We start from the raw sequence: 25821 nt of genomic DNA on the forward strand, positions 1-25821 counted from the left end.
TGCAGTTAGTTGGCCAGCATGAGTTTTGGCAATCATTGCAGCGCTGTTTCCCCAGTTACCGTACGATTCCCTAACGATCCATAATTAAAGCGCAGTATTTATTGTATGCGCTCTGACACTTGTATTGTCTTCATTACAGTTATGCTTTGGAGCCAAATTTTATTTCACTAGCTTACAACTCAAAAATAAAAAAAGTGCTGCCTTGCATAGATATATTTATCTAACATATGTTACAATTCACATCGAGAGCAATGATTGATCTGATTGGACATGTATTAAATAATACATCTAAATACAATAGTTAAGATGCCAGCTGTGTAACCTGGACTGTGGATTGGAAAAGGTTTCCTAAATAACTGCTGTGCAAAATAACTGATCTTAATACAAAGGTCTGAGGATGGAAATGGCCCAAGTTAGGTTTCTTACTGTGGCTGGTCCCACAAAGATTGCTCGGGAAGTATGGCCAAGTGTTTCTCTTCTTCCATATGCTTTATCAGTTCTGTTTTCGACTGAAACATTCCTTGACAGCTATGGCATCGACACTGATGGATTTGCCTTCTAATAAAGTTCACCAATTTGATTTGCTGGTAGAACTTCAATCCTGTCAAGTAAAAAAAAAAAAAAAAAAGTTGTGTGTCAGTAAAAACAGCAGTTAAATTGTCAGAAATTATATATACCCACCTAGCCTTCAAGTCTCTCACACTCCTTCAAGGATCTCATCCTACCTCTCCCATCGTACTTTTAGTGTCTCTTCTGCTAACACCTCCTCCTCCTCTATTGATCTCTCTGTGGGGGTACCCCAGGGCTCTGTCCTGGGACCTCTTCTCTTTTCTCTGTACACACTCTCTCTAGGTGACCTAATAACATCTTTTAGGTTTAAATATCACCTCTATGTTGATGACACACAAATATACTTTTCAACACCTGACCGTACACCTGCTATACAGACCAAAGTTTCTGAATGTCTCTCTGCTATATCATCCTGGATGGCCCTCCGTCGCCTTAAACTCAACATGGCTAAAACGGAGCTCCTCATACTACCTCCCAACCCTGGCCCTACTACCTCCTTCCACATTACTGTTGGAACTACGATCATCCACCCAGTAGCCCAAGCACGCTGCCTAGGGGTCACACTCACTCCTCTCTCACATTCGCCCCTCACATTCAAAACATTTCTAAAACTTGTCGCTTTTTCCTCCGCAATATAACAAAGATACGCCCTTTCCTCTGTTGCTCGACTGCTAAAACTCTGACTCAGGCCCTCATTCTCTCCCATCTTGATTACTGTAACCTCCTGCTGTCCGGCCTTCCTGCCTCTCACCTGTCTCCCCTACAATCTATCCTAAATGCTGCTGCCAGAATCACTCTACTCTTTCCTAGATCTGTCTCAGCATCTCCCCTCCTGAAATCCCGCTCCTGGCTTCCAATCAAATCCCGCATCTCACACTCCATTCTTCTCCTCACTTTTAAAGCTTTACACTCTTCTGCCCCTCCTTACATCTCAGCCCTAATTTCTCGCTATGCACCATCCCGACTCTTGCGTTCTGCTCAAGGATGTCTTCTTTCTACCCCCTTTTTATCTAAAGCTCTCTCCCGCCTTAAACCTTTCTCACTTTCTGCCCCACACCTCTGGAATGCCCTTCCCCTCAATACCCGACTAGCCCCCTCGCTATCCACCTTTAAGACCCACCTTAAGACACATCTGCTTAAAGAAGCATATGAGTAGCACTGGATAATCATGGACACATGACACAAAGCTTGGCCCCCTGCAGACGCACTTACTAGTATTCCCTCCTACTGTTTCTGTATGTTCTCCCTACCTACCAATTAGATTGTAAGCTCCTCGGAGCAGGGACTCCTTCCTTAATGTTACTTTTACAGTATGTCTGAAGCAGTTATTCCCATGATCTGTTATTTATATTTGTTATTTATATGACATGTATTACTACTGTGAAGCGCTATGTACATTTATGGCGCTATACAAATAAAGACATACATACATACATACTCCTGATCACTCTTTTATTTGCACACTTTATCTTCTGCTAGAACCCTTTTCTCCTCTAGATTGACTGGCACTTAATGGTTCAATTCCACAGTCGGCCCGTTGAATTTCTTAGGGGCCTCAGAATAGGAAAGTGTTTATCAATTACGTGTTTTCTTTACCATGTCCTTATCAGAGAACTGATAAGAGGAGGTGGAGAGGCGTTGGGTGGGGGGGGGGGGGGGGGGAGGAGGGTGTTGTTGAACATACAGCAAGATCACACCCAAGGGAGCAGCCACAGAAAATCAAACCCCATCCCAAGTCTAACTTTACAAAATAAATGACAAAGATTTATAGATGCCAAGCTTGGGTAAAAATATTTATCAATTACCCAAATAAGATCCCTTAAACATGTGTCTGGAATGAGTTCACTTTGGTCCTAAAAGGAATTGCCCCTTTAGAACACTTGCTACTGCCCCTGATTTCCAGAGCTACTTTCTTTGCCATGTACTCGATCTGTCAATTTCCAATTGTATGCAGAAAATCCTTCTTCTCAAACTAGCTTCACAAACCACTTGTTACCATATTTGCCACACACTAATAATGCAAATGCACATCTACTCCTAATATCTGTTCTCCCAACATAGCACGAAGATTACATGGTTACATGGTTACATGGTCCTAGGGTGAGGTCGGCTTTCTCTCCACTTATTTTACATGTGTATTGCTGTTATCCCTGTGCTGAATCATCATTCTCCTGTATTTTTATCAGTCTATATGCGGACACTCAGACTTTGCAAGGTTAGTGGCATTTTAAAATAAATATCAAATACAAATTGAACAATAAACAGGAATATGGCTACCTAATAAGGAAATCTACCTTTGTAAAAATAAAATGTGTGTTTAAATAGGAAAAGATCACTCATTCTACAACTTTGCATGAGCAAAAATAAACTGAACTGTCATTTCATATATACCTGAAATGAAAATGATTGTTTATCAGTGACTGAAAAAGAACAGGAGACATAAGAAACAATTTAAAAATATGATTGGGATTGTCCCTTTAATGGCAAGGTGTCACAATACTTTGCTCTTTTGTCAAACCTGCATGCACTAATGTTACATGGAGCCACACAAGGAAGAGTTACCTGACGTACATGTTAACAGCTTGTGTTATTAATTTGCATCTCTTGCGATTTGCTTTCTTCAGTTTCCTTAAAGCTGCAGATCAAGAAATATTCTACATGTGTTTTTTTCTTAAATAAATCAGTTCTGTACAATGAGAACATACTTGCAGCATTTAAAAAAAATGTAAACTCTGAAAAGACTACTCTTCCAAAATGTTACTTTTATGTCTGAAGCACTTATTCCCATGATCTCTTTTTTGTATGATTTGTTATTTATATGATTGTCACGTGTACTACTTCTGTGAAGCGCTATGTACACTAATGGCGCTATATAAATAAAGACAAACATATTGCCTGGTCATATGATCTTCCTCACAGAACTTTGCATCTTTGGTCCTTTTCTGCTGCACTGACGGCCATTTAGGGAACCCCCGAGCCGAATCTTTGCCGATCGATCACAGGAGAACTTAGCTAATTACTTATAGTGTGGATTGTATTGATGCATATATTTAAAAAAAAAAATGTCCTTTTTAACAGCAGCTTGGACTGCTGCTTTAAGCAGCGAACAGATATCTGAGCCGATGTTAGCCCTGGCTCCCGAAGAGCTTCACATTAAGTGTTTAAAGCGTGAAAACAAATGTGTTACATTTGATAAAGGGTGGAATCATTGATAATGGACATGGAATTAATGCTATCTGCCCTTTTAGCCATGTATGTTAATTAGCCTTCACAACCAAAATTTTTTGTTTTTAGCCTTAAAACATTGATCTTAATTTAGGATGTCCCCACACCCCATTTATTAGATGTGATATGTTTGACGTTTAATAAATAATACCAGAATACAGCATGAAACCTATGGACATTTAAATTGCTCCTACCACATTCTCTGAGACCTGAAGACAAAATAGCACTGCTGCTCCAAGTAGGAATGTGTTTGCATTTTCGATTCCAAAACAGCCATTTACTTACCAAGGTCTGACTTTATTTTAAGAAGATCAAATTGATGACTGTCCTAGGAAGACAAAAACAATAATGATATGGTGGGTAATAAAGCGACACTTGATATATTATTATATATACACACACACACACACACACACACACACACACACACAACAAGGATAGCAATCAGTGTATGTATATATACTCAGCACTCAATGGGTTAAATTGTTTCAAGTTGTTTTTCTTATAAGGGATCTTATGTGCAGTTTGTAACTTCAAGGACAACTTGAAACAAGACATTTTAGTGATGAGATAAGTTCCTTACATTTAAGATAGATGTATGCTGATGGCAATTTCCTGTAGTACAAAGTAAATACAAAGTAAATACAGCCTGGTACTAAAGAAACAAGAATGTTTTAGTCAGCAAAGGAGTTAGCTAAGACAAGTGATTTATATCTCTTTGTCCTGAGCGTATAAGAAGCAGCAATCTTAAGCATAAGATACTACCCTCTACCTTCAGATACTGGAAACTGAATAGAAGTACAGACATACCCCGGTTTAAGGACACTCACTTTTAGTACACTCGCGAGTAAAAACATATCGTCCAATAGGCAAATGCCAGCTCACGCATGCGCCTGTCAGCACGTCCTGAACAGCAATACCGGCTCCCTACCTGTACCGAAGCTGTGCGCAAGCGGGGAGACTATAGAGCCTGTTACAAATGTGTTATTTACATCAGTTATGCACGTATAGGACGATTACAGTACAGTACATGTATCGATAAGTGGGGAAAAAGGTAGTGCTTCCCTTTAAGTACATTTTCGCTTTACATACATGCTCCGGTCCCATTGCGTACATTAATACGGGGTATGCCTGTATCTAATATGCTGTATCTTTGCTGAAGCTGATTGAAGAAATAAAAGACTTGATTTGAACTGGAAACCCGATTCCTGAGTATTACACCGCAAAGATTTTTCTAACAGCACTCTTTACTTTACAGCAAGTCAAAGTGAATATGTGAAAATGTGAAAAATATTCCAGATACAATGGATTCTAATGTAGGTGTGGATATGAAAATAAATGCTTTTAATAAGCTCATGCTAGTTGTAGCTTCATATACGCCGACGGGACCTGTGAGTTTTAGTGGCCATTTTGTTTCTCTTGGAGGGAGATTTAAAACTGGTAAATATAATGGTTAGTGTCTCTGGATAAAGGGGAACTGCCAGGGTTGAAAATAGCATGGTTCAGGTCGCCAGGGTTGCCGATATACCCACTCTGTGTCTGGCAGCTTTCATATGTGCCAGATAGATGGCAGTTTTAACATGTTTAATACAGCCCCGTATACCTTTCCACAGAGAGATCCAGATTAAAAAAAAAAAAACATCTACTGTCCTCAGTATCAGATTTTTTTTAATTATGTCATTTTTATTACAGCTCCCATAAAGACCAGTCTCAAATTAAACAGTACACTTCCACTCTTTAAAGCACGGATTCTCAACCACCTGTCTGCAAAGCAGCACTGATCTCCTTGTGCATTAGTGCTCTACCGCTGGTGAATATGTTCATGGATTCAGTTCTGGAAGTGGTGGTTGTAAAGTAATTTGCCAGGCTATGCGGGTGTTTGTAGTTATTTGAAGGGGGGGGGGGGAACGTTGTGTGCGCTTGGGACAAGGTCTGTGCCTTAACCTTTTGAGTGGCTGCGGCTCCAGAGCGCCACGACCCCTTAGGGGTCATGTAAGCCCGGTCACATCACTGCCTTAACTCCGAAACAGGAGTCATCTACTGTTTCCCTTCACTTCACGTCCTGCGCTCCAGGGGAATGCAGGACGCAATCTAAGCCGAAGAAAATTATTTCCATGCACGTCCCGGGGCCAGTACGTCATGTGGCCTGTGGAGAGCCAGACCCCATGACGGAGTGACTACGTCTTGGGGCACACAAAGGGTTAATTGTGGATCTTGGAACACATTTGTCGAGCTCTCGCTCTATAACTACAATCATTTTGATTTCAGCACAGAGACATTTTAGCACAAACTGAGACCTTTTTGCTGTGCTATGTAACTACTCATACGTTCTGACCACTGTATACCTACTTTATATCCCTTTTTTCTTTTTTGTATACCTACTATATGTGGCTTGGAGACATAGAAACGGAAAATGCTAAAAACAGCTACAATTGCAGTTGTTTTTCTTTGTGTAATAAGTCTGGTTCAGCCCCTTTTCCCCGCTGTGTTACCTTCATGTGACAAAGTAATTTTTCAGTTGTGTCAGCTTGATAATCACAGAACAGACAGACAGCAGAGACGGGGTGTTCTTCCCAGTCAGACCAGTCTCTGAAAATAAAGAAACATATTAGGTGTGTGTATGTTGTATGCAAACTGCATAGGGTAGAAAACTCTGGGTAAGTCGGATTCATTTCAGTTTAATGGATCACTTGTATACGTTTAATTGGATTTTAGGTAAACTAAACTTAAATAATGTAACTAAATTTAAAACATGAAAAATGAAAGAAAATCATTCTGCCAAAACAATGGTCTTCTTGATCAGTGCAATAAATCTGGATTCATAGATTTTCTTGGATGCCAGTATTTCCCAACGTGTGACCATTAAACACTAAAGTAAACAAACATGCTATAGAGAATAAACCCGGTTCTTAAAGGGATATTTATGTGGAATATCCTTCATATAGCAGCATCTTCCCAAGAGGTTAGAAAGGGATATGAAAGGGGAAGAGGATGCAACCTTTTACCAGAAACAACTACATAATAGAAATCATAACAATTAGAATTGTTAATATTACTTTTCATTTATGTTGTAAAGTTAGTGTGAGTAGAGTTGTAGTAGTGGTATGGACATTGGCAGTTGGGTACCCTACTAAATATTCTGTGAAGATATTTTCTCCATATGCAAAAGCAGGGGTGCGTAAACGGGGTGGGGTGCTCGGCGCTTATAGAGGCCCCGCACTCTTCCCCACAGCATTTAAATTAAATGCTGGTGGAGCGTGCAAGGCCTCTGTGTGCCTCTTACCTGGTCCCCGGCGGCTTCTGGCGATGCATCCCCATGGCAACGCGGAGTCAAATGACAACATGCTGCCATGGTAACACAACGTCACATGATGCCGGAGAAAAGGTGGGGGGGAGGAAGAATAGGCACACGAAGAAAAAAATTTCCGCACCCCTGTGCTAGAGAAAAGTTCAGCTTCACTCAATCTTCTCAAGCGCAGCATATTGAATAGGGGCCAAATAACTATTAGACTACAAAAGAGGCAATTTGTTTAAACTATTCCCTATTATACCTAAGAATATTACTTGATACTTCCTACATCTATAAAAATGTTAAGCTTCTTCAAGCAGGAAATAAACCATCGATCCAAAGGATTGGTCCTGGAGAAATTAGTCTTTTGCACATAGTGATACAATTTTATTAATGTACTAACATGAGTTTATTGGACCTTATAAACGTAATGAAACAAAGACTTGTGAGATCTCAAAAACTTGTCTAAAATCTACAAAGAACTTCCGTGTTGGTCCATTGAAATGCATAATCTCACTCGAAAGCCAACAGTTTGACTGTTTTAATTTGGTAGCAGTCCAAATAATAAAGAACAAGTCACGCATGTTGACAGTACAGTATAAGAATAAATAACATACTCTTCATTGTCCACTAGTTCACGGTCATCTTCAGACTGCACCTCCTCCCAACTCTTTCCAAGTTCCTAAAAAACAAAACAGGGCTTAAACACTCCCACAATATATTAAAAATAGAAAAAACGTAAGACCTTATTCATAAAACACCTGCTCTTAATGAAGGACCTAATGGTTCTCCTACATGCCCTGCTGAAAATGCAGATATTCATCAATGTGGACATCGAGAGTTTGCTTTGCGTTTTAGCTTTCAAATACATTTTACAGCAGCACAGCAAATATAAAAAGCAGGGACCTTCCTCCACTATTATTGTATGCTCTCCTACAACACTGCCCTCTCCCTTGCCAAGCAAAGCTACTATTCTTCACTCATACAAACGGTGTCCTACAACACTCAAAGCCTATTTGCCACCTTTAACTCTTCTCCACCCATCTACACCCCTCTCCACCCTCATGGCCCGAGACCCCTCGCACACATAAATCAGTCTCAGATCATTTCCCCCTGTGACTGAGGATGAGATCTCCATGCTCCTCATCATCGTGCCTTACATCCTGCCCCCTTGATCCTATTACCTCACATCTCCTCTGTACCCTCCCTGGCACACAAAGCCCCACCCTAACTCACCTTTTTAACCTCTCCCTCACCTCTGGCACATTCCCATCTTCTTTCAAACATGCACTCATCATCATGCCCATTCTCAAGAAACCCTCACTTGACTCATCCTCCCCATCGATCTACTGCCCTCTCTCTCTTCTCACCTTTGCCTCCAAGCTACTTGAGAGACTTGTATACAACTGCCTGACTCACTTTCTCTCCTCCAACTCCCTGCTTGACTGCCCCCTCTCTGGAATTCCCTACTACGCACCATTAGGGCTGGGTCCCGCTGGCTACTGCAGCGCCCGCTGTGGCGGACACTGCAGGTACGAGAGCCCTCCCCTCAATGGCGCCGGGCCCGCTGCGAGGGGGGGGCCGCAGCGCTGCGGCGAGAGGTGCTCCTGCTCTCAATAGAATTGAGAGCAGTACTCGCTACGGAGCGCTAAGCCACGCCCCCGGCGGTTCAGCCAATGAGGGCGAACCTGCCGGGTGATGTCATGGCCGCGCCCCCGTCACTCCCCCGCCACGCCCCCCCGGTCTCTCTTCGTGCAGCTCACTGCAGACCGGGGAATCGGCTGCACGCTCCGCCAGTTAATAATATAAGGATATATTGTAGCTGCTGAGTTACACTGACTGAAGGAATGATTGAAACTGAAAGGCAGCCATTTTGTGAATGCCGGAAAGAAGGATCTTTGCTGATTAATTACAGGAGCACCTGCAGCTTAGGTAATTAGTTTTCAATATATTAAAACAAAAAAATATTGTTTTTTTTTTTTTTTTTTTTTTTTAAAGTGCAGCTGGGATTGTCTCTAGTTTAATGTTTATTAGCAACATGGTTTATACCAGTTGTCCTCTACCTGTCCTCAAGCATCCCCTGCAGTCCTAATTTTATGGTTGAATCATTTTGGCTGAACGACATGTGCTCAAGCAGCTTAAAACCTGGCCTGTTTGGGATTCCCGAGGGTTGGAGTTGGGACCACTGCTCTATACAACATGTTTGATAAAAATAAAACACTATGATTGTGCTTCCATAGTGCCTGGACTCTAGCAATACACATCAAATTCATGCGCTTATTTTCAACATTTTAGGCTTTTTGGACCATTTTACTTTGCTTTAAAATTATTTTTTACATATAAGGCCCGGGCCATAGAGGTGTGGGGAGAGCGGAGGCGCGCTAACGCTGAGGCTCGCCTGCTTCAGTCAGCGCGATTGCACGGACTTGCAAGCGAGCCAGCGTGCGCGAAGGGAGCCGGGGGGAGGTGGTTGTAGGCGGGGCAGTGATGTCGTTGGGCCAATCGCCCGCGACGCACTGACGTCAATGTCACGGCGCCGACGTCACGGCGCCATGACGTTGACGCTGCTGTGCAGTGATTGGAGGTTTTCAGCCGACAGCGCGCTGAAAAACAGCTTGGCGCTTGGCTGAAACCTCCAACGCCTCAGCACGCCTGCGGACGCTCGCGTGTGCCCCCGCTCAAGGCATCCTCATTGAGGATGCAGGGGCTCAGCGCGGACTGTCCGCACGCCTCAGCACGGCTGGTCCATCTATGGACGCAGCCTAAGAGGTGCTTGTAAGGCGAAGTCAAATTCAGGAGACTCTTTGGTGTCGATCTATTGAACTGTGAGAAAGGCTTTTAGAGCACATTTTCACGCCTTTTTTGCATGTCCAAATCGTGCAAAAACAGCATTTGCGGTCGTGATTTGGAGTAGGCTGTGCAAATCCCTGCAGTGTGCAAATGCTCTATGTAAATTAAAAACATCTGGCAAAATTAGGTAATCACAGGCCCTTCAATAAACCGCAACGTTGTATTTTTTCCATGTCATACTTCACCTATTCAACACAGGAGTGAGATGTTTTCAAAGAAATATAAATGCAAAAATATGCACACATAAGCATTACGTGTGTAAAATATGTAACTATGTATATACCGTATTACTATAATGGTCTCTCCCCCTCTCGCTCACATCTCATGAAACAGAACACACATTCAAATTAGAATTTTTATTTGTAGACATATTTTTGCTTTACCACTCATTCAAATGAATGGGTTGTACTACTGTATGTCCTGTGGAATAACATCTACCTGAAGAAAGGCTGCTTTTTTTTAATGTACTGCTGGATTCCTTTAAATTAAAAGGCAATTCATTTTCACAACAAAAAGAGTTAAGGGGTGATTTATAAGAAACTACAGTATGCTACTAAGACAGCGAGTCTATCTATTGCGTGTGTGGTCTCTTCCTTTTTTTGTCTTACGAAACAACATTTAATTGGACAGCACTGTGTACTATATGTTATGTTTGTTTTTAGAGTCTATGACATCACACAAACCCTGTGATTTTGTGTTATTTTTTTAAAATAAAATAAAAGTTATTATTGCGTGATGTCACAGACTCTAAAAAATAACTTAACATATAGTACACAGTGCAGACCACTGCACTGTGCTGTGCTGTAGATGTTAAGTATATTTATAGTCTGTTTTATCACACCATTCCTGTGGCGTATCACGTAGGGAATTTGTACTAGCATATGAAAGGTCCTGGATTCGATTCCTGCATGTGTATTATATAAAATGTATTTATGTTCAATTCCCACATGGTGTAGGGGTGTGTTTATGTGTATGTTGGCAAAAAAGCATTGAATGTTTAAAAAAAAAAAAAAAATACCACATAGTGTAGGCACAGGCCTGCACAACTCCAGTCCTCGAGGGCCGCAATCAGGCCAGGTTTTCAGAATATCCCGAATTCAGCACAGCTGGCTCAATTATAAGCCACTAATTGAGCAAGCTGTGCAGAAGTAGGGATATCCTGAAAACCTGGCCTGTTTGCGGCCCTCGTGGACTGGAGTTGTGCAGGCCTGGTGTGTGGTGTGTGGGTACCGCGTTATAACGGGGTTCAGCTGTAATAGTTTAAGAGTTTAACTCATGTGGGGGAAGTAACAGGTTTGTTCAAACACACCAGACCACTTGCAGTTGGTCAAGTTTCTTACATTCAAAGCAGACGGTTTGCCAGATCTGAGATGGTGGAAACCAACCAGTCTATATTTTTTACCTTTTTCTAGACGCAAACAATAAGGCACAACATTTGATATGGTTTATCAGTGTATAATTAATGTAGCTCCTAACTGCTTCTATTCAGACCAAAATACTAAAGAGGCTATTAAATCAGCACTTTAAAAAAAAAAATCATAATATATGCAGCCTACGATTATCTTTATTGAAAATGAATGATCTAAGCTGCCAATCGATTCGTTCTCCTGTGATGGATCAGCTAAGATCCTCCTACCCCGGGTTCACTAAATGGCCGTCTTTCAGATTCAATCAATACTTCAATCAGGGTAACTCAGCAGCAACAATGTATTCTTATATTACGAAGGTAACAATCTATTTTTACAGTTTGCAGCTCAAACTACTAGGAATATTGGCAACAAGATATTACAAAAAGGAAAGTGTTACAAATATCTTGCACTGTTGGGGAGGTGTGCTAAAACCTACTATAGAAATCAAAGGATGCTCATTATATTAAAAATCATTACACATGGCATTAAGGTATGGCACTATATATATATATATATATATATATACAGTGTTCGACAAATCACCCAAAAATCTACTCGCCCAACCAAAAAATCTACTCGCCACCTAGTCCCGCCCCCAACTCCGCCCCTAGTCCCACCCCCAACTCCGCCCCTAGTCCCGCCCCCAACCCCGCTTTAAAATAAAATATATAAATAAAATACATTTAATAAATTCCTAGTCAGAACAACATTCGTTTTTGACATAAATGTATTTATTGTATTACATTATACTACAATTAGTCGTGTGTGTGTGTGTGTCAATGTCGGATCTAGAAATAAAAGCCAGATGTGAATGACTAGTTTCCTGAACCCCTTAACCAGTGTCTGGACGTCGGCGCTTCACAGAGAGAGACAGAGAGAGACAGACAGACAGACACCCACACACACACACACACACAGAGAGCGGCACACCCACACAGAGAGAAAGAGAGACACACAGAGAAAAAGACACACAGAGAAAGAGACAGAATGAGAGAGACACACAGTGAGAGAATGAGAGACAAAGAGAGAGGGTGACAGAGAGAGGGAGAGGGTGACAGAGAGAGGGTGACAGAGAGAGGGAGAGGGTGACAGAGAGAGGGTGACAGAGAGAGGGAGAGGGCGACACAGGGAGAGGGTGGGTGACACAAGGAGAGGGTGGGTGACACAAGGAGAGGGTGGGTGACAAGGAGAGGGTGGGTGACACAGGGAGAGGGAGAGGGTGACACAGGGACAGGGAGAGGGTGACACAGGGAGAGGGTGACACAGGGAGAGGGTGACACAGGGAGAGGGAGGGTGACAGGGAGAGGGAGGGTGACACAGGGAGAGGGAGAGGGTGACACAGGGACAGGGAGAGGGTGACACAGGGACAGGGAGAGAGAGGGTGACACAGGGAGAGGGAGAGAGAGGGTGACACAGAGAGAGGGAGGGTGACACAGGGAGAGGGTGACACAGGGAGAGGGAGAGAGGGAGACACAGGGAGAGGGAGGGTGACACAGGGAGAGGGAGGGTGACACGGAGAGGGTGACACAGGGAGAGGGTGGGTGACACAGGGAGAGGGAGGGTGACACAGGGAGAGGGAGGGTGACACAGGGAGAGGGAGGGTGACACAGGGAGAGGGAGGGTGACACAGGGAGAGGGAGGGTGACAGGGAGAGGGAGGGTGACACGGAGAGGGAGAGGGTGACACAGAGACAGGGAGAGGGTGACACAAGGAGAGGGTGACACAGGGAGAGGGTGACACAGGGAGAGGGAGAGAGAGGGTGACAGAGGGAGAGAGAGGGTGACACAGGGAGAGGGAGAGGGTGACACAGGGAGAGGGAGAGGGTGACACAGGGAGAGGGAGGGTGACACAGGGAGAGGGTGACACAGGGAGAGGGTGACACAGGGAGGGAGGGAGAGGGTGACACAGGGAGAGGGTGACACAGGGAGAGGTAGGGTGATACGGAGAGGGAGGGTGACACGGAGAGGGTGACACATGGAGAGGGTGACACATGGAGAGGGTGACACATGGAGAGGGTGACACAGGGAGAGGGAGAGAGTGACACAGGGAGAGGGAGGGAGAGAGATGGTGACACAGGGAGAGGGAGACACAGGGAGAGGGTGACACAGGGAGAGGGAGAGGGTGACACAGGGTGAGGGTGACACAGGGAGAGGGAGAGGGTGACACAGGGAGAGGGTGACACAGGGAGAGGGTGACACAGGGAGAGGGAGAGAGGGTGACACACTCACAGACACAGACACCCACTCTCACTCAGACAAACTCACACACACACACAGTCTGTCACTCACACACACAAACACTCACCCGCAAGGCAGGGGGTCGCACATGGCAGCGGGGGCCTCCGCACGGCAGGAGGACCTCTGCAAGGCAGGGGGGTCGCACATGGCAGCGGGGGCCTCCGCACGGCAGGAGGGCCTCTGCAAGGGGCCGCGCCCCCTCCAGAGGGGGACGCCGACACCGCAGTATCCTGCTTAGACCGAGCAGGGTGAGGCTCCGGTGAGGGGATTTCCCCTGCTTAGAGCAAGCAGAGGCCCCTGTGAGGGGATTTCCCCTGCTTAGAGCAGGCAGAGGCCCCGGTGAGGGGATTTCCCCTGCTTAGAGCAGGGAGAGGCTCCGGTGAGGGGATTTCCCCTGCTTAGAGCAGGGAGAGGCACGCGTGGGGTGAAAGGGGGGGGGCACGGAGGCCGGGAGAGATTGGGGTGAGGGGGGGGTGGATGGCCCGATGGGAGGGGGTGGTGGATAGCCCGATGGGAGGGGGTGGTGGATGGCCCGATGGGAGGGGGTGGTGGATGGCCCGATGGGTGGGGGTGGTGGATGGCCGATGCGAGGGGGGGCGGATGGCCCGATGGGAGGGAGGGGGGGTGACAGATGGCCCTGCAGGGGCCTGAGGCAGACAGGCGTGGAAGGGGCTGGCTGGCGGAAGGGGGAGGAGTGGAAGAGCTGAGGAGGGGAAGTTGCTGAGAGGCGAGGGAGGAGCGAAGGCAGTGATCAGAGAGCCGGCTTTTTTTTTTTTTCTCCAGCGCGAGCGCGGGAAATTTAAAAAATACACGTGTGCTGCTTGTGCCAATATTTACTCGCCCGGGGGTTAAATCCACCCGCCCCGGGCGAGTAAATGTATACAATTGTCGAACACTGTATATATATATATATATGGATCCCTGGTTATTTCTTTTAAACAAACCATATTACCCCCTCACGAGACATGAAAATAAATTACTGTGCCACATATCTTCAGCCGCAAGAAGCGAATTAGCGGCAGTATGGAAACAAACAATTATTCCCTCAATTTCCAAAGTTAAAAATAAAGTCTGGCAGATTTGCTACATGGAAAAAATGGTTAGTCTTAATAACGACACCTACACAGATTTTCAGAAGGTGTGGTTACCTTGGATTCTGAGTGAAAATCAACCAGAAATTAATACCCACTTAATTTTGTTGTAACAAAAAAAAAGGGGAAAAAAAACAAAAAATGATATTTATATTAACTGTGTGATAGAATATTTTAAGAAATCTTGTTAGGTAAAATTGTAAATGAATGTGAACTTTCTCTCATCTCTATTTTCTGTACCCTTCCCTCCCCCCCATTTATTATTTTCTTCATTCCTCCCCTCTCCCTAAAAATTTTTAATAAAAATTAAGTTTAAAAAAAAAAGGTATGGCACCAGGCAGAGCGGCAGCAGAGTACTGAGCTCTGAAAACCCCACCAGCAACCATCCGGATCAGCACAAATCTGCATGAAAAACACAGCGGAGGGACAGGCAAGGAGAGAGGAAGGGGTCCCAAGTAAGCTGAATGGAAAAATTCCTTTAAACAATCCCCAAAAAACATGAGTACGCCACCAAAGCAGCAGCATCCCTAGAAGGCAGAAAAGGAGAAATTAAAGATGGTGGCGCAGCTAGTGGAACGGGAAACAGAGGTTCCAAAGGACGCCTGTGACCTGCAAGATTGTGATGGACACAAGGAGCAGAGAGAACACGTGAGGTGGCCAATCAAAATGGGGAGGGATATCATGCCAACTCTGACCAAAAGCTTTGAGTAGCTGCAGAGACCCATAGAAGATCTTAAAGGGGAACTCACCTCCAAGAGCACTAGAATAGGAGAGGCTAAAAATAGTGAATGACTTGGAAAATAACTCTGCAGCATTACAACAATAAATACAGACTTTAAAAAGAAAGAATCATTCCCTAGAGGGGGAAAAAAATGGATGATCTAGAAAGTAGATCACAGAGGAATAATGTGAGGGCTACTGGCATTCCAGAGTCTGTGAAACCAACATAATTAATGGATATTTGCTCTAAATGGATACCAGACACTGGGAATTACTCAGGGAGGAACCCAGGCCAGGATGGAGAGGGTCTATAGACTAGGTCCTACCAGGGCAAGAAAACAGACCATGGGGAGTACTGGAGAGGGTCGTAGATTTCACAGAAAAAGCGAACCTGCTCTGGGCGTATAAAAGCGCTGGCAGCCTAATATTTGAAGGACATAGCATCCTGTTATCCAAGACTATTCAGCAGTGGTGTCAGCTAAAAGGAGAGAATTCAGCAAAGTGTACAGCGCTCTCTTTAAGTCCAACAAAAAATGTACACTAAGCTACACTGCCACACAGTCTTCACGGATGCAGGAATGAAGGTGTTCAACACGGCTGATGAAGTGGAAAAGTTTTTACAGGGACCCAAGGCGAAGGCATGAGATAAAGGCCCAGGGGGCGAATCAAGGAGCAACAGGAGAAACGATGAAAGCCCCAAAAGGAGCAAGGCCAGCAACAGACTAACACGACGAGGAGGAAGAGAGCTTAGGGACTTTAAACGTATCTTGAGGCCTTGGATTGGTGCAAAATGGTACTACTTGGGATATCCTGAGATAAAAGCTTGAAGGAAGGAAGGAAAAAATTAGGAGTAGTGGGGACCAGAAAAATTGCTCCGTTAACAGTTACTAGGGAAAGCTGAAGTTAAAGGCCAAGCTTGGTATGTTAAGAAACTAAGTGGAAAGAAAAAAAGTTATGCAATATTGGCAGCAGTTATATATGTTTAAACAAGGAGTGGGTTAAAGGGCGTAACAGGTTAATAAAGAATAAGAAGTAGTCAGAAAAGACAAAATTATATCAGCCAGGCCTAAGTTGGAGGTCTGTTATATGGGGGGGCGGGAGGAGTGAAGAATCACAACAGGGTGGGAGGCAGGAGCTGAAAAAAAGGTAAGTCACTACAAGTGATGTTTATTTTAATGGATTTTTAGTGCTATGTGCGTTATGTTATAGTTTTGTAAGATGTGTTTCAGTACATGGATTTAAATGAATCAGCAGCAAAATTAATAAAAGGACAGCATGCATGGCGCGTTGTGGAAGAGTTAGTAAGATACCCACAAAGGCAGCAGGGGAGCCGCAAGTATTTAATAACAAACATCATAAAATGTACATGAAAACAGTCTCTTGGAGCGTGAAAGGCATACAATTCTCCAATAAAAAGAAACACAATTCTTAGGCATCTGAAAAAATGAAGGGCAGATATTGCTCCAGATCAGGAAACCCACCTGAAAGAAGACGAAAGTCAAAAATTTAAGAGGGATCGGGTAGGAGAATGTATTTAATCCCCAGCCGTGGGAAAGAAGGGAGGTTGTAGCAATTCTAATTAATAAAGCTCTGCCCCTGGAAATAACTTCCTCTGGGGACACAACGGGGAGACTGGTGCAATGCAGACTAAAGATACATAAAACAGAATTAAACATTTATAATGTTTATGGCCCCAATGAGAACAGTCAGAAATTTTCCAGAGCACAGTGAAAAAATCCTGAAAGACTAAAGTAGCAATACTATAGTGGGTGGGGATTTTAATGTAGCTCAAGATCACTTGTTAGACAAGTGGAGGCAAAATATACAACAGAGGGGACTAAATCCAGGACTGAAAAGTATTAAGATTCTGTGGGAGGCGCTAGGGGTGACAGACACCTGGAGGTTACTAAATCCCATAGAGAGGGAGGACTTCTATTTTCCCATCCGCATAATACTTTTTCAAGAATCGATTATTTTTTAATAAGTGACCATTTAATACCTACCTGGGTATGGCTTCCACTGAAAACATCTTGATTTCAAATTAACAAGGGAAGATCAACAAAGATTAAACAATCCAATTTCCATAGAAGAAATAACAGTGTCGATTAAAAGACTTAAAAATGGCAAAGCACCAGGGCCCGATGGGTGTGCTGGCGAAATCAACAACATTTTAAGTGAGGAAATAGGGCTACCACTTAAGGAAGCATTTAAAGATATATTAAGAACAGAAGAATACTTAGAAACGGGAAAGATGGCTTTTATATGAATTCTACACAAAAAAGGGAAAAACACTAAAACCAGAATCATATAGGCCAGGCCTGCACAACATACGGCCCGTGGGCCGCATGCGGCCCGTCTGGCCTCTCTGTGCGGCCCGCGATGACTCTGGCCGGGCGCCAGTTAATTAAATAAATTAAAAAAAAAAAAAAGTTTAAAAAAAATGGCGGCGATTCATCCCCCTTCCCTCCCTCTCAGCCCCCAGGTTTTGCGGTGCGCGGGAGCAGCAGCAGCCGTGTGTTTTTTTTTCTTCAATAGCAGGATGCCGGGGAGGTCAGAGCATGCAGGGGACGGGGCTTAGTACCGGGGAGAGGGTGTGCTGAGCTGATCTAAGAGAGGTGTGTGTGTGTGTGTGTGTGTGTGTGTGTGTGTGTGTGTGTGTGTGTGTGTGTGTGTGTGTGTAAAACGGGAAAACGGGCTGGTGGGGGGTGGGCTGCTGACATGTGAGGGGGGGTGGGCTGCTGACATGTGAGGGGGGTGGGCTGCTGACATGTGAGGGGGGGTGGGCTGCTGACATGTGAGGGGGGTGGGCTGCTGACATGTGAGGGGGGGGTGGGCTGCTGACATGTGAGGGGGGGTGGGCTGCTGACATGTGAGGGGGGGTGGGCTGCTGACATGTGAGGGGGGTGGGCTGCTGACAAGTGAGGGGGGGTGGGCTGCTGACATGTGAGGGGGTGGGCTGCTGACATGTGAGGGGGGGCTACTGACATGTGAGGGGGGGGGCTGAAACGGGCTGGTGGGGGGGTGGGATGCTGATATGTGAGGGGGGGGTGGGCTGCTGACATGTGAGGGGGGTGGGGGGTGAAAATGATGTGAGGTGCAGGGGGGGGGGAGAGTGATGTGAGGTGCAGGGGGGGGAGAGAGTGATGTGAGGTGCAGGGGGGGAAAGAGAGAGTGATGTTAGGTGCAGGGGGGGGGGAGGGAGTGATGTGAGGTGCAGGGGGGGGAGAGAGTGATGTGAGGTGCAGGGGGGGGGGAGAGAGTGATGTGAGGTGCAGGGGGGGAGAGAGTGATGTGAGGTGCAGGGGGGGAGAGAGTGATGTGAGGTGCAGGGGGGAGATACTGATGTGAGTTGCAGGGGGGAGAGAGTGATGTGAGTTGCAGGGGGAGGGGGAGAGTGATGCGAGTTGCAGGGGGAGGGAATGATGTGAGTTGCAGGGGGGGAGAGAGTGTCATATTGAGGGGAGGGGGAAAGAGTGTCATATTGAGGGGAGGGGGAGAGTGTCATATTGAGGGGAGGGGGAGAGTCATATTGAGGGGAGGGGGAGAGAGTGTCATTAAGGGGAGGGGGAGAAAGTGTGATATTGAGGGAAGAGAGACATGGGGAGGATGCTGACTTGTGGGGGGCATGCTGACATGGAATGGGCTGGGGGGATGTGGAGGGGGGTATTGTATGTTTGATGTGGAGGGGGGTATTGTGTGTTTGATGTGGAGGGGGTTATTGTGTGTTTGATGTGGAGAGGGGTATTGTGTGGGTGAGGGGGAGAGATGGGGGTATGAGAGATAGATGGGGAGTATCGTAAAGATTGATAGTGAGGGGTTCTGGGGGAGATATGAGGATGATGATGATGATGAGAGGTGCTGGAGGAGAGATGATGATGATGATTTAACCCGTGCGGCCCAATTTTTTTTTCCTTGGAGCAGTTCGGCCCTTCTCACTTTACGAGTTGGGCAGGCCTGATATAGGCCAAATTCATTATTAAATCAAGACGCCAAGATCCTCTAAAAAAATATTAGCAACGAGGCTAGCATCCACCCTACTAAAAGTGATCCACCCAGACCAATCAAATTTTGTAAAAGGGCGATATCCGGTGAATAATATTAGAAAAGTTACAGCTGCCGAAAAGGCTTTTGACAACGTAAGATGGAAGTATCTGTTCCAGGTGCTGCAAAAAGTGGGGAGATTGGGACCTGTCCTTAGGATAATACAGTCAATGTAAGATGATCTAAAAGGTAAAATAATGGCAGCATGGTTACTATCTCCAGAGTTCTAATTATACAGAGGTACGAGACAGGGGTGCCCCCCGTCACCTCTACTCTTAAATTTTGCAATTAAGACCTCGGACGAATATTTGAGACAAATGGAAAATGTCAAGGGAATCAACATAGGAAAATGTGAGGCTAAATTGGCGCTGTTTGAGAATAATCTGCTGCTCCTAGTGTCCAATCTTGAGGCATTGCCTAGCATATTTAAAGCTACTGGGGAATTTGGAACGTACTCGGGGTTCAAAGTAAATGTTACAAAAACAGAAATATTAATCCTCACAAATAAAAATAAATGTATTTTTGAAAGGTGACTTCTCAGAAAAAGAGAAGTAAAAGTAAAAGTAAATCTATCAAATATCTAGGTATTAATATTGCAGCGGACCTGGGAAAATTATATGTAGAAAATTTTAAGAGTATTTTCAGAAGGCAATTAAGGAACTGCAAGGGTGGCAGAACCTCCCTCTGAACCGGTTAGGGAGATACCAATGGATTAAAATGCTCAGATTTGCCAGGATTCTTTACCGTGTACAGATGTTACTACTGTATTACTAATAAAACATACAGATACCAAAAAATTGAATAGGAAATTTAGCAGGTTCATTTGGAGGGGTGGCGACCCAGAATAGCATTGAAAAACGGCAACTATGCAGAAAATCAGGACGACTGCATTTCCCAAATATCAGAAAGTATAATTTAGCATGTATCATAATGCATGCAGGCAATTGGGTATTGGAGAAAAGTTTCCACTCAAACTTGGAGATAGAGCAGCAGCAGGTATGGCCTATGAATCCAAGAGATATACTACATATGAATTGGGGAGCATTGCCACAAGAGATCAAAGATAACACGTTGGTAAGAGATACTTACGCAGCATGGAAGACAAGATCAAATATTGGATTATCATACACAATCTGTAAATTTCTGCCTATGAAAGGAAATGCAAACTTCCTCCCAGGCCAAAATCTGGAATCCTTTGTTTAAATTTTGGGCAAGCAAGGGCTTATGGTGTATTGGATAACCAATATAGGAAGGCAAGGAGAGATTCCTTACCTTAGAAGAACTAAAGGAAAAGTGGGAGATACCTAGTTCACATGGCTACTCATACGTACAGGTGACACATTATTGTAAATCACTGGAGAATTATAAAATATTGTCCAATAACATATTTGGTAATTTCTTTAGTCTTTCCAGAGAGGACAGAGACACTATCTCAGATATATAGAACTCATAAGAGACAAAAATCATGAGAGTATTTTGCAAAAAGTGTTTGCGGCCTGGAACAAAGATTTCAAGGAAATAACAGAATTGGATATAATACTGTACTTACTAGTTTAGATAGAACTAGAAAATTAATCATATATCAGAAACTTGGAGAGAGATGCAACTAAAACTGACACACAGGGCATAGTGTGCTTCTAACATAAGGTATAAGGATACAAACAAAACCAGGAATAGATGTCCAAAATGCCAAACACTGCTGCTTATGGAACTGCCCCAAGATCTCGAACTTTTGGAACCAAGTGCTGGATTATATATAGCAGAATGTTAAATAAAGCACCAGTATTCCTTCATAATTGGCAAATTAGAGGAATGGAAGATCACAGGGCGTTAATACCTAAATTAATTGAAATAACGTTACCGGCTGCCAAAAAAACCATAATGTTACAATGGATAAAAGATATTCCCCCTAATATGGAGATGCTAAATAAATATTTCACACAATTATTCATGTTAGATAAAATTGAAGCCAAAACAAATAAATAACAAAAAGACGTTAACACGATTTAAAAAATGGGATCCCTTTATTGAAATTTTGCCAGAGAGGGACAAAGAGGTTGTGATTCTGGCGTTTGACCAAATGTCATGGTATTTACTGAGAAGTCTGATATGTGAGAGGCACAGGAGGTGATGCTGCGGGAAAAGAATAAAACATCTAATGCCTGTTCTCATTAGATAAGATTAGAATCCATAATAAAGAAGAAAAAGGGAATTGTGGGTAAAGGGGGAAGAGGTACAGAGGTAACTACAAATCTCTGATGCATTACAGATATGACTGACTCAATTTATGATTTAATTGTAGTTTATGTAAATTGATTATATAGTTTACTGGTTTAGTGTACCCCCCCCCCCCCCCCTTATAAAGTATGTAAATAAATATTGTAACCACTGTAAACTGGTATTCTTGTTGTCCTGATGAAATTTATTATGTTTTGATGTTATGGAAAACGTAATAAAAAAATTTCAACGATAAACAAAAATGGCATTAAGAGTTGAATAATAAAGAAATTCAGAAAGTATTTTCTAATACTACAGAACTGATTTATAAAAACAAAAAAACACATGTTGGCTATTGCTTGGATTGCTGCAAAGTATCTTGATGAATTGACACCAAGAGATAGAAGTTCTGCAATATGTGTCAAATCGGCTCTAAATTTGTTTTGATAAATTAATCCAAAAACTGCAACGCACATGGATTCTTACCAAGTAGTTAATGATGTAGAACTTATCATATTCACTGTTCTTGGCATTGATTTTGCGATGTTGCTTCTTCCTCATATGATCCTTTAATGTATTTTTATCCCTGAAGGTTTTTTCACAGTACAAGCACTGCAGGCTACAGAAATACAATCAAATGCATGAATGTGAACACAACATCCGAGATTGGAAAAAATAAGCACATTTATGTAAATAAAACAACCTATGTATTTAGGAAAGAAAAAGTGTTTTGGCTCAATGCTCCATTTTATTTTACAATCCGCTGCATGAAAATGTATGGAGATTGTCAGCCAAGATTCTTTCAGCTAGCACCAAGTGTCAGGGAGGTTTTTGCCACTGACTTTTTGGTGCAAAGAAAAGGAAAAAATGGATCTTCATAGACACAGAACCAGATACATCCCATAAATCTTCTTATTGATACTCCACAAATCGTAACCTTTTATCATTGGTTTGTTTTTTTTTTTTTAAAGATCAAGTACCAAAGTAAAGTATTTTGCTATATTAGTGCAAATAGACTCAAGATTAAAATACCTCCCTTTGCATCAGATTTGCTCCAAAATAGACTTGAAGCATCTTCCTACTGAGTCTCTATCCGATCCACTAACTCAACAGTATCCAGTAAGTTTTCTTCTTTAATACTGAACTGCTAATGAGTGCTTTTTTATAAATCTGCCTCAGATAACCTTTTGAGCAACAGAGGTTCAATGTGAAAGAAAATCTTTCACCCTAGATCAGATCACTTGGATTTGGGTATCAGGTTGGGGTTTATTGCGGTCTAAGGCCGTTTAGTTATTGGGTCAATTACTGCATTTGCCACTTGCATTTAACCTCGGACAAATCATTTTATCTACAGATGTACTCAGACTTACTGTCCCGGCACTGCGGCAAAGTACATGCTGTGATTGCGCTGCCAGGGGTCCATGCTTCTGAATGGGACCCCGCGGAGAAATAATCCTTCGGTGACACGACCATTGCTATATCTGTACATGTACTCTCAGGCAACTGTTCCACTGTCCAATTTTATTTTTAACCCTCTCTCCATCTTTTTCTACCCCAATAGGAGCCACAGCCCCCCCCACCTCCTCCCCTTGCTAAAACACGCTATTTTCAGTTGCAGATCACCCCACGTATTATTAAAAGTAGTGCGTTGCAGCACCACCAGGGGAAACAAAATGCTGCTTTAAATGTCACGCGGGCCAATAGGAAATTGCGACGCTATCAGTCGCGGCTTCCTATTGCCCCGTGTTGGGTGGAGAATACCAATATCAGTAAGAATCAGCGCTACTTCTACTGGTAATCATCTCAGGAACCAGGGCGTCCCCAAAGCTACAAAAACCCGGATCAGCTGCGGGAACACCCTCCTTCCCATCCTTGTAATAAAAAAAGGAGGGTCTGGGAGGAAAGGCCGCTTTAAAAATGACATGAACATGGAAATGAACTTTCCTGCAAGAAAAGGAAATGGGAACTTCCTTCCTGACGGTACATCTGTTTGGCTGCACTATGCTGACTACAGGGTCACATGAGCCTGTCACTTAAAGGGGCAATTCTTCCTAGGACCAAAGTAACCTAATTCCAGTGACATGTTTAAGGGGTTTCATCTGGGTCATGCATGCTTTTTACCCAAATCTGACACCCGGCGTCAAATTACGCTGCGTTGTCACATGACATTTGACGCTGGGGTCGAGCAGGGGGGCACATTGCACCGAGGAGAGCAGGCAAGTGTGCGCACGGGAAGTTTTGCGCACCCCTGAGATAAGGGTAAAGAAATCACTAGCCCATTCAAACACTTCCCCATTCAGAGGCCCCTAGGAAATTCAACTGGTTGACTGCTGTATGTGGGACTGCACTTTCAAACAGCAAACTGTGAAACATACCAAATAAAGTGGTGCTAGCAACAAAAGGCTGTACTAGTCACATTTATATTAGCAACTCCAATATTTTTTTTGTGCTGAAGAGGTAAAAAGCCTATGTTAATCAAGTATGACAAGACTATACACTTATAACATGTTGGTGGATTAGTGGAGTAGTCATGATAAATAGACAAGACAAATAGTCTTTCTTCAAGGTGCCCCCTTCCCCCCCCCCCCCCCCCGCAATTACAATTAATTCTTATGATAACACAGGAATATTCCCATAAATCGGAAAAAAAAAAGATAGAAAACATCCTGATAGAAGATATCCCATATTTTTAATCTAGGGGGGGAAAAAACCATTGAACAGCTTTATAATTGTTTTTACAAACTGAATCACTGATAAGCTATTATGCAGCTGAGAGATTCTAAATAAGATAGACTGCAGTATATTTCAATAATGAGATTTCCTGCAGCAGGTTCCTTACTAATTCAAGGTAACAGTAGCCGAGTCTGAAAATAATGAAACGATTGACTAAAACTGGACAGCAGCAGGGAAATCCGTTCTATGAAACAAGACGACGACATGCTGTAAAATAGATCAGGGGAGCTCAACTCCAGCTCTCAAGCCCACCCAACAAGGTAAGGTTTTCAGGCTATCCCTGCTTCAGAGACTGAGCCTCTGATTGAGCTGCCTGTGCTGAAGCAGGGATATCCTGAAAACCTGACCTGTTGGGCTTGAGGACTGGAGTAGAGCACCACGGAAATAGATGAACACCTTTATATTCATTAGCAAAATGTATTTATTGTTTTTCTGCCTGTGACAGGTTCGCATTTTGCTCATAAAGAATGGATAGAGAGCAAAACGAACGACTGGGGGGATGGGGGGAAAGCTTCAGCAATTGTGAATTACTACACATAAATTTATTCATTTACGCTAACCACTTATCACGTCTTCCTTATACCTGGTTCTGATTGTATTAAAATCAATGATGTGGACAGATTTAGGATTTGTCAATCTAGGTCAGGGTCTCAAACTCAGTCGTCAAGGGACACCAACAGGCCAGCTTTTATGGAAATCCCTGCTTCAGCACAGTCTTTGACTGAGCCACTGATTGAGCCACCTGTGCTGAAGCAGGGATTTCCATAAAAGCTGACTTCTTTAACCCTTGAGGACGAGTTTGAGACCGGCCTAGGCCTATATACTTTTAAACAAATGTTGCTACATTGTTACTGATTTCCAGCAGACAGTGTGTAGTCTAGGTTTTTAATGATCATATTAAATTAACGAAACCCCTACCGTGCATTTTATTTTGTCACTGATTTGTTACATATAAAGCTGTATAAATAAATTGCATAGTTATCTGTCGAGAATTTTTCTGTATACAAGAAATATCTGGAGTTCTAATTTGTCTCATTATGCACACAATCTCAATGACTCCATCCCACTCACTGCTCGCTTGATTATTGTAAATTAATGCAGTACAGCAAATAAATATAAGACGTAAGATAATAAAGGTGTATGTATACCTGTCCATTTTCTTGTGCAATGCATCCACAAATTCATTGCAATACACAATATTGTCTGGCAGTCCAACATTGAAAGAATGTTCTTTATTCATGTGATTAAAAAGGACTGACCTGCAAGAACACAAATTCATCTCTTAAAAATGTCGGTGTTTGTGTAAAAATCCCGAATTATCCATGTAAACAAACATGACATCAGATATCCGTTTTCTAAATCATGGGTGTGCAAACTGGTGGGTGCGAGATTTTCTGGGGGGGCGCGGCGCTTACAGAGGCCCCGCGCTTAGGGTTGCC

The 25821-nt window shown here is 43.5% G+C and overlaps 1 protein-coding gene across 1 annotated transcript in view; it reads right to left on the bottom strand.

The window, feature by feature from the left end:
- ZNF277 (zinc finger protein 277) overlaps positions 1 to 25821 on the bottom strand; it is a 98667-nt gene that overhangs the window by 2644 nt on the left and 70202 nt on the right. The window contains exons 6-11 of the mRNA XM_075600029.1: positions 25531 to 25641; positions 22136 to 22268; positions 7702 to 7766; positions 6288 to 6384; positions 4081 to 4123; positions 427 to 601 (exon numbers count right to left, since the gene is read on the bottom strand). Of these exons, the coding sequence (XP_075456144.1) occupies positions 427 to 601; positions 4081 to 4123; positions 6288 to 6384; positions 7702 to 7766; positions 22136 to 22268; positions 25531 to 25641 (624 nt within the window). The remainder of the gene's footprint in view (positions 1 to 426; positions 602 to 4080; positions 4124 to 6287; positions 6385 to 7701; positions 7767 to 22135; positions 22269 to 25530; positions 25642 to 25821) is intronic.

The sequence above is a fragment of the Ascaphus truei genome, chromosome 5 (genome assembly GCF_040206685.1).
Source record: "Ascaphus truei isolate aAscTru1 chromosome 5, aAscTru1.hap1, whole genome shotgun sequence".
Taxonomy (NCBI): Eukaryota; Metazoa; Chordata; class Amphibia; order Anura; family Ascaphidae; genus Ascaphus; species Ascaphus truei.